The sequence below is a fragment of the Pimephales promelas genome, chromosome 23 (genome assembly GCF_988280905.1).
Source record: "Pimephales promelas chromosome 23, fPimPro1.hap1.1, whole genome shotgun sequence".
In the NCBI taxonomy this organism is placed as follows: Eukaryota; Metazoa; Chordata; class Actinopteri; order Cypriniformes; family Leuciscidae; genus Pimephales; species Pimephales promelas.
Genome location: NC_142791.1, coordinates 3,430,093 through 3,443,434, shown reverse-complemented (window position 1 = coordinate 3,443,434; position 13,342 = coordinate 3,430,093). Strand labels below are relative to the sequence as shown.

The 13,342-nt window shown below is 36.5% G+C and overlaps 1 protein-coding gene and 1 long non-coding RNA gene across 2 annotated transcripts in view; one reads left to right on the top strand and one right to left on the bottom strand.

Annotated features, from left to right (window-relative positions):
* Positions 1-4,419, bottom strand: part of ppm1e (protein phosphatase, Mg2+/Mn2+ dependent, 1E) — a 48,075-nt gene extending 43,656 nt beyond the window's left edge. The window contains exon 1 of the mRNA XM_039675557.2: positions 4,238-4,419. Within this exon, the coding sequence (XP_039531491.2) occupies positions 4,238-4,419 (182 nt within the window). The remainder of the gene's footprint in view (positions 1-4,237) is intronic.
* On the top strand, positions 3,242-4,672 carry LOC148969369 (uncharacterized). The gene is made up of 2 exons (XR_016149605.1): positions 3,242-3,392; positions 4,249-4,672. It is a non-coding gene; the product is annotated as an uncharacterized LOC148969369 (long non-coding RNA).
* The last annotated feature ends 8,670 nt before the right edge of the window (positions 4,673-13,342 follow it).

Genomic DNA, 13,342 nt, shown 5'->3' with positions numbered 1-13,342 from the left:
AAAGGATTGTCACAAAACAAAGGGGAAAACTATCCAAAATGTAATAATAAAATGCAACTAACAATATAATTGTACATTTAGAACAGCAAAAGCATTTTTTTTTAATAAAAAATGTTCTAATATTCTCAAATGAGTTGTTGAGGGTAAAGTAAGTGCAGTGCAGCCAATCAAACTCTATAATATTTTGAAAAAAAGTAATGTCACTAAAAAACAATGCCAACATGCATAAAAAATATATATATATTTACTTTCTCACCCTCAACAACTAATTTGAGAATATTAGAATATTTTTATTTATTTATTATTTTTTTTTTTTGTAAAATTGTTTTGCTGTTCTAAATGTATAATTATATTGTTAGTTGCATTTTATTATTACATTTTGGATAGTTTTCCCCTTTATTTTGTGACAATCCTTTTGACCCACCCTCAAATCTGAATGTTGAAATTTTTGATACTATTATTGCGAGTATAATAAGTGTTTTTATTCCAAAGTATGTCAGTGATATATATATATATATATATATATATATATATATAGATATATATATATAGATATATAGATATATATATTGAGGGTGAGAAAGTAAAAAAAAAAATATATATATATATATATATATATATATATATATATATATATATAAGGGCTGTCGAACGATTAATCACGATTAATTGCATCCAAAATAAAAGTTTGTGTTTACATAATATATGTGGGTGCACTGTGTATAATTATTTTGTATATATATATATATAAATACACACACATCCATGTATATTTAAGAAAAAAAATATTATTTATAAAATATTTATATTTATATATAATATAAATTAATTACATATAAATCTATATACAGTACATACATGAAAATATTTCTTATATATATACACAAGCATGTGTGTGTATTTATATAACATAATTATACACAGTGCACCCACATATATGTAAACACAAACTTTTATTTTGGATGCGATTAATCGCAATTAATCGTTTGACAGCCCTAATATATATACCAAAATGGAACAGTTGCAAGGGAAATTAAATCAATTAAATAACCTGCCTACATTCTGAAACCAATCAAAACCAGTTGAGGAAGACTATATTACAATACTGGACGTTCAAAAAGAAAAGTAAAAGCAAAAGCTAAACCATTGCTGTGTCGTTAACATAAATCATGCATTGAGGAGTGCGCTGTATTAATATAAAAGATGCCGTGATGAAATCCTTATGTGTAGAGTCACTGTTTCTCTATTGATTGGCTCTTATTAAATGATACCCTGCATTCTTCCTCAGTCAGACAAGTCATGGGTTGCCACCATCATTGGAGCTCTGGATTTGTAACAAAGCTTATTCACCGCGCCGTCACCCACATCCCATAACCAATTTTTGCTTCTCCTCTTCTCCTTTTTACACACACACACACACAGCCACCCTGTACCCGCACAGAACAGAACAAAGGGGATCTCCACTTTTCTCTCAGAACTATTATTAGATCTTCAACCCAGCGACAAAATAATCATACGTTCAGCTGAATCACCACACAGGCAGCGCAAGCTTCAATCCTCAATTATGCGAGGCGAGCGGGCATGCCTTCGTTCAGAGCAAGGATAAACTGATGTAGCTAAATGGAAGAAGATGCATTATTTAAGGAACTAAATTCATGTTTAGACTATAAATAAATATGCATATACACAGCTCTAACTACATTAGGTAACGCTTTAGATTACAGCTCGGAAAGTACTGCGTAGTTAAAGCGATTTTACAGCATAACCTTCGGTACTTATACTTTACAATATATGTATGAGGGAACAATATTTTGAGTTTGGGGAATAAAGGGGTAACAACCAGGAGAATTTAAAAAAATGATTTATACTGAAAGTATTATAGAACTAAGGGGTGCTTATTCTACTATTTATGATATAACAATCTTACTTTTGGGAGCAATTTAGCAAGAACATACCTTTTGGAAATAATGGTGAACTAGTACATACTGTATAGGCTTTTTCAAAATTACATATCTATGCATTTATAATCTTTTTAACAAAAGTGCACTGAAAACGATTGCAACTTTTGCTTAAATATTGGGGAAATATAGGCTACTCTTGTTTCATGTAGTGGTGCTTGTTCCCCCTTAAAATAATACCCAAAATAATTATGCATTCGAGTGGCAAATGGTTAAATCAATCTATGTCAGGTTAAGGTCATTCAACTAAGCTCCCGGTCAGAAAAACGGTAAACACCCATTAACCTCAAGCAACTCTCTCCTGAGGATCAGATATTAGCCAGGGTCAGTCACCTAAAATAAACATTAACATCTGAGTATCCACATTGAGCACTGCAAAAATATGAATGTGGAAATAGCTCTGAGATTCCCTAAAAAGACTGTATTTGTACGTTTGTTTGTGCGAGAGCAAAAGGGATTGTCCACAGAAGGCCATGGCAACCTGCTGCTGACATTTGAATGAAATTCAAACACAAAAACCAATAACCTCTTTGTGAGGCGCAGTTTAGATCAAAATGAAAAGGTTAGGTAAAATATGATTTGAGCAAGTGCATTCAAGGATGTAACCAAATAAAATTCCACATTGATTCACCAATAATCTGAAGTCACATTATAATCCATGTCTAATAACACACAGATTAAATGGTGTCTAATAATATTAAAGAATATTCTTATTATCATTTCCGAGGTATATATTCATATTATTTATAGTATAATCAGAGCTTAATAATAATATAAAGATTTTATTCCATGTCTAAAAATATTCAGATTATAACTAATGTCTTTTAGACTATTCATATCATAATCAATTTCTAGTAATTCTCAGAATATTCATTTTATAATCTATGCCTATTATTTCTTAAAATATTCATAGAATCAATGTCAAATAATATTTAGTCTGTGATGGTAATGTATGACCCTGAAATCATACAGTACTCACAAGCCAAAAAAGGACCTATGTAGCCTACTATGTAAAATATACTCCATTATAGCCACAAAATGGATGCAGAAAAATATGAAACGTGAAACTAAAAACAAATCAATGTATAGCACAGTTGACAACACCTGACTCAGGAAATGTGCAACTATCTGGGCATTTGCGCAGCCATTTATCATCAGATCCATTAGATGTGTATGAGTAGGTCTATTTCATGGTCATAAAGGTTCTGCTGGGTTTGAATGGGCTATTTATAGCAAGCCAATGACGTAGTTTATCAAACGTAACCCCTTCCCACAGTCAGATCTCGCCCAGAATTCAAAACACCGCGATATCACAATGCTCGCAACACTTCCCTTACAAGCTGTTCGCGTTTGAATGTAAATGAAGATGTAGACAGGTGTGTCTTGGCATAAGGCGATGGCACACAAAACCGAAATCTTGAAAGAAAGAAAAAGGTAACCGTGTTGCATGAAACATGCATGACCCCATAAAACCAGTCATGCTGAGTTGTCTCGTCGACCGACACGGATGCTGTATGCTTCCTCAGATTACAAAACTGATAAGCATGCGATCATATCAGATAAAAACATGTCGTTAACAACTGACAGAAAAGAAAATGGTAACGTCAAAATGATTAAGATGCAAAATATGGAGAATACAGGTGCTCGTACCACATCAGAGGATTATAGGGGGTCACTGAACGGAGGGTGTAGTCTAATCAGAAAACGGACTACAAATATGCACTATGAACGCATTAGTAAAAGTATTTCCCCATCAGAATGACTTTCATGACAGTTGTCATATTTTCCCTTGTATATCTGTAATCACTATCACTGTCATACTATATAATTAAACATTAAAATCTGACGACATAACGATATTTATAATTATTATAATTAATAATGTTAATGTCATTGACACCTGTGGACATGTCATAGTAGCCTAACACATGAACTATTACAGTAGGGGAAAAAGCTCATATTTTATGTTCTTCAAAAGTGGCCAGACTAAAACTTAAAGCTTTACCCGTGTCGAAATGTAGACCAACTAAACATCCCGATCTGGAACAGTGTGTGAAACTGAAGTTCCCTACAGTGATAATAATTTTCAAGTTAATAAGAGTGGTGGATATTACTGCGCTTTTTCTCCACACACAAATAACTGTGCAGGTTAGGCTATTTCTATGCAATTCTCCTACTTGAACACTCCTACTATTTTTATTCTTAGGCTGTCTAATGTTATAAACGCATTTAGGTTAACAACACATGCATCGTAAGTGAAACAAATGAAGGTACTTAACTATTTACACAGGTGCTGGAGACACAGGTCGAGGCATTCCCCTTCCACTTCGTCCTCCGTGATGAGGTCCGACAAGGGGCGCATAGGTAGAGGTACGTCCTCTTGGAGAGGTGGCTTCATCTCACGCAAGAAGAGCTCCAAGAACCTCTTGAAGGTTTTCTCCTCGTTGGCAGAACCGGCCATTGCTTCTCATTCCTGGAGAGACCAGAGACAGCTGGAGCCGGGCAAGAAGTCTACACTACTTTGAATCATAGGCTGGAGCGACTCTCTAGTCGCGCGAGTTGGGGAGGGCCAGCGGCGCGCGCGTGAAAAGAGAGGGGAGTCGCGCAATAGACCGGCGTGACGTCACAAGGGGCGGGGTGTGATGGAGAGGGGTAATTTTTTCATTAACCCATTTAATTCCCTATTTGTGATGAAAACGTACTTTTGCATCAAATGGGTCAAAAATGTTTAAACATTTAAATTAACGTGGCGTAAATAGTCACGTGACCCGCGGTTTCATTTCAGTTGTGCCATAAATGAAGCATGTGAAACAGATAGCTACACTTATAATACACTTTAAAATATGATTTGCACCAAATACACTTATAATGACAGATACACATAATATTTGGTGCATATTTAGGTCCATATACTATTTTAAAGGTCTATTATTAATAGGCTTAATTGTCTCCGCCTCTTCACTAAACTTACCTGCATTCAACCAGCATGGAATTGTTGCAACTAAAGTTTAATTTGGAAATTTGACTTATCGTCTTCCTCTGTATTTTAAATATAAAATATTTAGATTGCTCTTATGTAAATCATGACATGATATGAACATGTCGCATTTTTTGACCAGTGGAAACATCAGAGCCACCGGTTACAAATGTGACCAGAGATTAACAAACAAAACATACACTTCTCACATAACTGGGAAAATGTAGACATTAAAGGGGTTAAAAGTGCAATAATTCATTATTTTGAAATGCTGTCAACCATTTTTTATATCTTAATATGAGGTTAATTTAAATTAGTTTTTTTAAAATACATTTAATACATAGGCCTGATTCATTATAACATTAATAATGAAAATAATAGATAGCCTATTCTACAGTTCTACAGTACAACCTTTTTATTATTATTTACACGTGCTGTGTTCTGTTGGCCTACTAAAAAAAGAAATGTGCATTGAGGAAAACACACAAAGAGACCTGAATAACGCACTTCTGGAGTGTTTGCACGAGCCAGACTATATATAAAACACTGATAGTGTGAGAATATCAGTTTTGTTATAAATAACTTTCCAGTAGACGCAAGTCCGTGATGCGACTGCAGTCAAGCCAGCCTCCAGTTCAAAATGAGCAGTCAAACTAGCCGCCCCTATATTTCTTTATGCGCTTATACACTAGCTATTACGGTAAGACCGTCAACCTTTCTGAAACTGAAAACATTGATCTTCCAGCAAAAGCGATTTCAGTTATTCCGTCCGTCCGTCCGTCCGTCCGTCTATCTATCTATCTATCTATCTATCTATCTATCTATCTATCTATCTATCTATCTATCTATCTATCTATCTATCTATCTATCTATCATTAGACATATAGACATTCTGATGTTGTTTTACAAAATAAGAGCCCCCTGTTTTGTCCATACATTCCGAAAATCATAAAAATAAAAGTCCTGGCTTCCACAGACCAATTCCACCTCAGATGGAGAGGACACCTCCTCAAGGTGTCCACTGCAAAGTTTCAGGACATTCTGATGTTGTTTTACAAAATAAAAGCCCCCCAAAACTCATATATTATAGCCTACCTGTTTTGTCCATACATTCAGAAAATCCTAAAAATAAAAGTCCTAGCTTCCACAGGCCAATTCCTTCTCAGATGGAGAGTACACCTTCTCAAGGTGTCCCTTGCAAAGTTTCAGGACATTCTGATGTTGTTTTACAAAATAAGAGCCCTCCAAATCTCATATATTACCTGTTTTGTCCATACATTCAGAAAATCATAAAAATAAAAGTCCTAGCTTCCACAGACCAATTCCACCTCAGATGGAGAGGACACGTTCTCAAGGTGTCCACTGCAAAGTTTCAGGACATTCTGATGTTGTTTTACAAAATAAAAGCCCCCCAAAACTCATATATTATACCTGTTTTGTCCATACATTCAGAAAATCATAAAAATAAAAGTCCTAGCTTCCACAGGCCAATTCTACCTCAGATGGAGAGGACACCTTCTCAAGGTGTCCCTTGCAAAGTTTCAGGACATTCTGATGTTGTTTTACAAAATAAAAGCCCCCCAAATCTCATATATTATGCCTGTTGTCTCCATACATTCAGAAAATCATAAAAATAAAAGTCCTAGCTTCCACAGACCAATTCCACCTCAGATGGAGAGGACACCTTCTCAAGGTGTCCACTGCAAAGTTTCAGGACATTCTAATGTTGTTTTACAAAATAAAAGCCCCCCAAAACTCATATATTATACCTGGTTTGTCCATACATTCAGAAAATCATAAAAATAAAAGTCCTAGCTTCCACAGACCAATTCCACCTCATATAGAGAGGACACCTTCTCAAGGTGTCCACTGCAAAGTTTCAGGACATTCTGATGTTGTTTTACAAAATAACCCCCCCCCCCCCAAAAAAAAAAAAAAAAACTCATATATTATACCTGTCTCCATACATTCAGAAAATCAAAAAAAAAAAAGTCCTAGCTTCTACAGACCAATTCCACCTCAGACGGAGAGGACACCTGCAAAGTTTCAGGACTTTTATTTTGTATGATTTTCTGAATGTATGGACAAAACAGTTACTATATTAGATTTGGGGGGGTCTTATTTTGTAATACAACATCAGAATGTCCTGAAACTTTGCAGGGGACACCTTGAGAAGGTGTACTCTCCATCTGAGAAGGAATTGGCCTGTGGAAGCTAGGACTTTTATTTTTATGATTTTCTGAATGTATGGACAAAACAGGTAATATATGAGATTTGGAGGGCTCTTATTTTGTAAAACAACATCAGAATGTCCTGAAACTTTGCAAGGGACACCTTGAGAAGGTGTACTCTCCATCTGAGAAGGAATTGGCTTGTGGAAGCTAAGACTTTTATTTTTATGATTTTCTGAATGTATGGACAAAACAGGTGATATATGAGATTTGGAGGGCTCTTATTTTGTAAACCAACATCAAAATGTCCTGAAACTTTGCAGGGGACACCTTGAGAAGGTGTCCTCTCCATCTGAGGTGGAATTGGTCTGTGGAAGCTAGGACTTTTATTTTTATGATTTTCTGAATGTATGGACAAAACAGGTAATATATGAGATTTGGAGGGCTCTTATTTTGTAAAACAACATCAGAATGTCCTGAAACTTTGCAAGGGACACCTTGAGAAGGTGTACTCTCCATCTGAGAAGGAATTGGCTTGTGGAAGCTAGGACTTTTATTTTTATGATTTTCTGAATGTATGGACAAAACAGGTGATATATGAGATTTGGAGGGCTCTTATTTTGTAAACCAACATCAAAATGTCCTGAAACTTTGCAGGGGACACCTTGAGAAGGTGTCCTCTCCATATGAGGTGGAATTGGTCTGTGGAAGCTAGGACTTTTATTTTTATGATTTTTTAAATGTATGGACAAAACAGGTAATATATGAGTTTTGGGAGGCTTTTATTTTGGAAAACAACATCAGAATGTCCTGAAACTTTGCAGGGGACACATTGAGAAGGTGTACTCTCCATCTGAGGTGGAATTGGTCTGTGGAAGCTAAGACTTTTATTTTTATGATTTTCTGAATGCATGGATAAAACCCGGTAATATATGAAATTTGGGGGGCTCTTATTTTGTAGAACAACATCAGAATGTCCTGAAACTTTGCAGGGGACACCTTGAGAAGGTGTCCTCTCCATCTGAGGTGGAATTGGTCTGTGGAAGCTAGGACTTTTATTTTTATGATTTTCTGAATGTATGAACAAAATAGGTAATATATTAGTTTTGGGGGGCTTTTATTTTGGAAAACAACATCAGAATGTCCTGAAACTTTGCAGGGGACACCTTGAGAAGGTGTACTCTCCATCTGAGGTGGAATTGGTCTGTGGAAGCTAAGACTTTTATTTTTATGATTTTCTGAATGCATGGACAAAACACGGTAATATATGAAATTTGGGGGGCTCTTATTTTGTAAAACAACATCAGAATGTCCTGAAACTTTGCAGGGGACACCTTGAGAAGGTGTCCTCTCCATCTGAGGAGGAATTGGTCTGTGGAAGCTAGGACTTTTATTTTTATGATTTTCTGAATGTATGAACAAAATAGGTAATATATTAGTTTTGGGGGGCTTTTATTTTGGAAAACAACATCAGAATGTCCTGAAACTTTGCAGGGGACACCTTGAGAAGGTGTACTCTCCATCTGAGGTGGAATTGGTCTGTGGAAGCTAAGACTTTTATTTTTATGATTTTCTGAATGCATGGACAAAACCCGGTAATATATGAAATTTGGGGGGCTCTTATTTTGTAAAACAACATCAGAATGTCCTGAAACTTTGCAGGGGACATCTTGAGAAGGTGTCCTCTCCATCTGAGGAGGAATTGGTCTGTGGAAGCTAGGACTTTTATTTTTATGATTTTCTGAATGTATGAACAAAATAGGTAATATATTAGTTTTGGGGGGCTTTTATTTTGGAAAACAACATCAGAATGTCCTGAAACTTTGCAGGGGACACCTTGAGAAGGTGTACTCTCCATCTGAGGTGGAATTGGTCTGTGGAAGCTAAGACTTTTATTTTTATGATTTTCTGAATGCATGGACAAAACCGGTAATATATGAAATTTGGGGGGCTCTTATTTTGTAAAACAACATCAGAATGTCCTGAAACTTTGCAGGGGGCACCTTGAGAAGGTGTACTCTCCATCTGAGAAGGAATTGGCCTGTGGAAGCTAGGACTTTTATTTTTATGATTTTCTGAATGTATGGACAAAACAGGTAATATATGAGATTTGGAGGGCTCTTATTTTGTAAAACAACATCAGAATGTCCTGAAACTTTGCAAGGGACACCTTGAGAAGGTGTACTCTCCATCTGAGAAGGAATTAGCTTGTGGAAGCTAGGACTTTTATTTTTATGATTTTCTGAATGTATGGACAAAACAGGTGATAAATGAGATTTGGAGGGCTCTTATTTTGTAAAACAACATCAAAATGTCCTGAAACTTTGCAGGGGACACCTTGAGAAGGTGTCCTCTCCATATGAGGTGGAATTGGTCTGTGGAAGCTAAGATTTTTATGATTTTCTGAATGCATGGACAAAACGGGTAATATATGAAATTTGGGGGGCTTTTATTTTGTAAAACAACATCAGAATGTCCTGAAACTTTGCAGGGGACACCTTGAGCAGGTGTACTCTTCATCTGAGGTGGAATTGGTCTGTGGAAGCTAGGACTTTTATTTTTATGATTTTCTGAATGTGTGAACAAAATAGGTAATATATGAGTTTTGGGGGGCTTTTATTTTGGAAAGCAACATCAGAATGTCCTGAAACTTTGCAAAGGACACCTTGAGAAGGTGTACTCTCCATCTAAGAAGGAATTGGCCTGTGGAAGCTAGGACTTTTATTTTTATGATTTTCTGAATGTATGGACAAAACAGGTAATATATGAGATTTGGAGGGCTCTTATTTTGTAAAACAACATCAGAATGTCCTGAAACTTTGCAAGGGACACCTTGAGAAGGTGTACTCTCCATCTGAGAAGGAATTGGCTTGTGGAAGCTAGGACTTTTGTTTTTATGATTTTCTGAATGTATGGACAAAACAGGTGATATATGAGATTTGGAGGGCTCTTATTTTGTAAACCAACATCAAAATGTCCTGAAACTTTGCAGGGGACACCTTGAGAAGGTGTACTCTCCATCTGAGGTGGAATTGGTCTGTGGAAGCTAGGACTTTTATTTTTATGATTTTCTGAATGTATGAACAAAATAGGTAATATATTAGTTTTGGGGGGCTTTTATTTTGGAAAACAACATCAGAATGTCCTGAAACTTTGCAAGGGACACCTTGAGAAGGTGTACTCTCCATCTGAGAAGGAATTGGCTTGTGGAAGCTAGGACTTTTATTTTTATGATTTTCTGAATGTATGGACAAAACAGGTGATATATGAGATTTGGAGGGCTCTTATTTTGTAAACCAACATCAAAATGTCCTGAAACTTTGCAGGGGTCACCTTGAGAAGGTGTCCTCTCCATATGAGGTGGAATTGGTCTGTGGAAGCTAGGACTTTTATTTTTATGATTTTTTAAATGTATGGACAAAACAGGTAATATATGAGTTTTGGGAGGCTTTTCTTTTGTAAAACAACATCAGAATGTCCTAAAACTTTGCAGGGGACACCTTGAGAAGGTGTACTCTCCATCTGAGGTGGAATTGGTCTGTGGAAGCTAGGACTTTTATTTTTATAATTTTCTGAATGTATCAACAAAATAGGTAATATATTAGTTTTGGGGGGCTTTTATTTTGGAAAACAACATCAGAATGTCCTGAAACTTTGCAGGGGACACATTGAGAAGGTGTACTCTCCATCTGAGGTGGAATTGGTCTGTGGAAGCTAAGACTTTTATTTTTATGATTTTCTGAATGCATGGATAAAACCCGGTAATATATGAAATTTGGGGGGCTCTTATTTTGTAGAACAACATCAGAATGTCCTGAAACTTTGCAGGGGACACCTTGAGAAGGTGTCCTCTCCATCTGAGGTGGAATTGGTCTGTGGAAGCTAGGACTTTTATTTTTATGATTTTCTGAATGTATGAACAAAATAGGTAATATATTAGTTTTGGGGGGCTTTTATTTTGGAAAACAACATCAGAATGTCCTGAAACTTTGCAGGGGACACCTTGAGAAGGTGTACTCTCCATCTGAGGTGGAATTGGTCTGTGGAAGCTAAGACTTTTATTTTTATGATTTTCTGAATGTATGGACAAAACCGGTAATATATGAAATTTGGGGGGCTCTTATTTTGTAAAACAACATCAGAATGTCCTGAAACTTTGCAGGGGACACCTTGAGAAGGTGTACTCTCCATCTGAGAAGGAATTGGTCTGTGGAAGCTAGGACTTTTATTTTTATGATTTTTTGAATGTATGGACAAAACGGGGGGCTCTTATTCTGTAAAATAACATCAGAATGTTATAGATAGATAGAATATAGTTATATAGTTATAGGCAGAATATATAGATAGACAGACAGACAGACGGACAGACAGATAGACAGACGGACGGACGGAATAAATTAAATAGCCTTCGGTGGAAGATCAATGTTTTCAGTTTCAGAAAGGTTGACGGTCTTACCGTAATAGCTAGTGTATAAGCGCATAGAGAAATATAGGGGCGGCTAGTTTGACTGCTCATTTCGAACTGGAGGCTGGCTTGACTGCAGTGTGATGCGCGCGCTAAGCCAACCTTTTTTAGCCACATCAGTTTCGTGGCTCCTTGAACGTATGACGTCGATCGAACACAAAAGCTCGTGACGTAATCAGCCTATGGTTCTTGCTGATCGATTTAGGTTTAGTCTGCATCGTCCTCATTTGGCATTGGCACTCCTTCAACGTTATCTCGCAAACAAACACAGTTTAGACGGATTATAACCTATTTCATGCCAAAGTTGAAATAATATCACTATATAATGGCCCCAATGTACATTTAAAACCGTCAACATGAAGGCTGTTTGCTAGCCCTCATAAATTTGATGCAGGTATTAAAATCTGATTAGGCTGAGACTGATTCACACGCTGTGCGAAACAGTTCTTTAATCGTTTATTCGAAACGGCCGAGGCTTACTTCGACAGAGCGCTTCGAGAGAATGTTTATGAGTGGGGAAACTCGATAAGTGATGCTCGCTGTGCGTGTATATAGGACATCAGAGCTTAAGCTAAAAATAACAACTGTTGTAGATTTCACAACATCGCTGGGAATTAACTGTTCTGCTCCCAGGCATTGTTAGTTCAGCTGCAGGTTGCCAGATATTAGTATAAATAACCTTGAAGGGATAGTTCTGTCATCAAGTTTTTCAAACCTGTATGAATTTCTATCTTCTGCTGAACACAAGGGAAGATATTTTGAAACATATCAGAAGCCAAATAGTTAACTGGACCCGATATTTACTGTGGTTTTAAAGCATGCGTTGTTAGTTCGAACGGGGGTTGCCAGATAACATTAAACGGAAAATGAACCCTTTCAAAGATGTACTAGTGTACATATTTTCACTCAAAATATTCTAATCAACTCCAGTTATTGCTGAGAAATTAAAATGACAGAAAATCCTGAAAGTGTGTTCAAATAACGGATTATTGGAATATCCCATGCCATTTCAGAATGATCATTGTTATTTAATCTCTGGGTTGCCAGATACTACTATTAGCATAGTTTCAAGTACATTCCACGTTTACTACTTGTATTGAATATAGTTACTGGAAAAATATCACAGTTACCACAGCTATTGCTAGGTAACAAAAATGACAGAACACTTTTATATATTGGACTCAATATTTTCAAATTGTTATAGTGCCTATTTGTAAAATATGACAAAGTGTATCCTTGCCGGTATGCAGCAATCAGAAATTGTTTTCACAGTCAGATAGTAACCTGTGATATTATGTCATGACTCATGTCTGATGCAGTGTAGGAATAATACCCAGTGTACCTTCCTCACCTGAGAAAACCCGAGGTCCAGTGTCTGTTAGGACACAACTGAACAGTCACTCATCTTAAACCTGACCTGACAAATGATGTAATCCTATTAGTCTAGCGGTCACAGACAATTCTTCATTCATGATCTAACCATGTGTCTTAACATGCAGGTTAAAAACATCAAGAACAGAATGTCCTCTTCTGTCCACAAAATCAATTCTTCTGCCCGATGTCTAAACTATCCATTGCCAGCCAAGGAAATACGAGGTGAAGTGCTCATATTTTATCTTTGTGCTGATGTAATGCTGGCTTCCCAGTGTATAATTCAATTAAAGCGATGAACCTCACATACACACTGGGAACAAACTGAACCTGGATGATATACCGATATTGAACGGGAACAATCTGCGGCTAAATTATTACTGTTACTTGGAGGCGAATG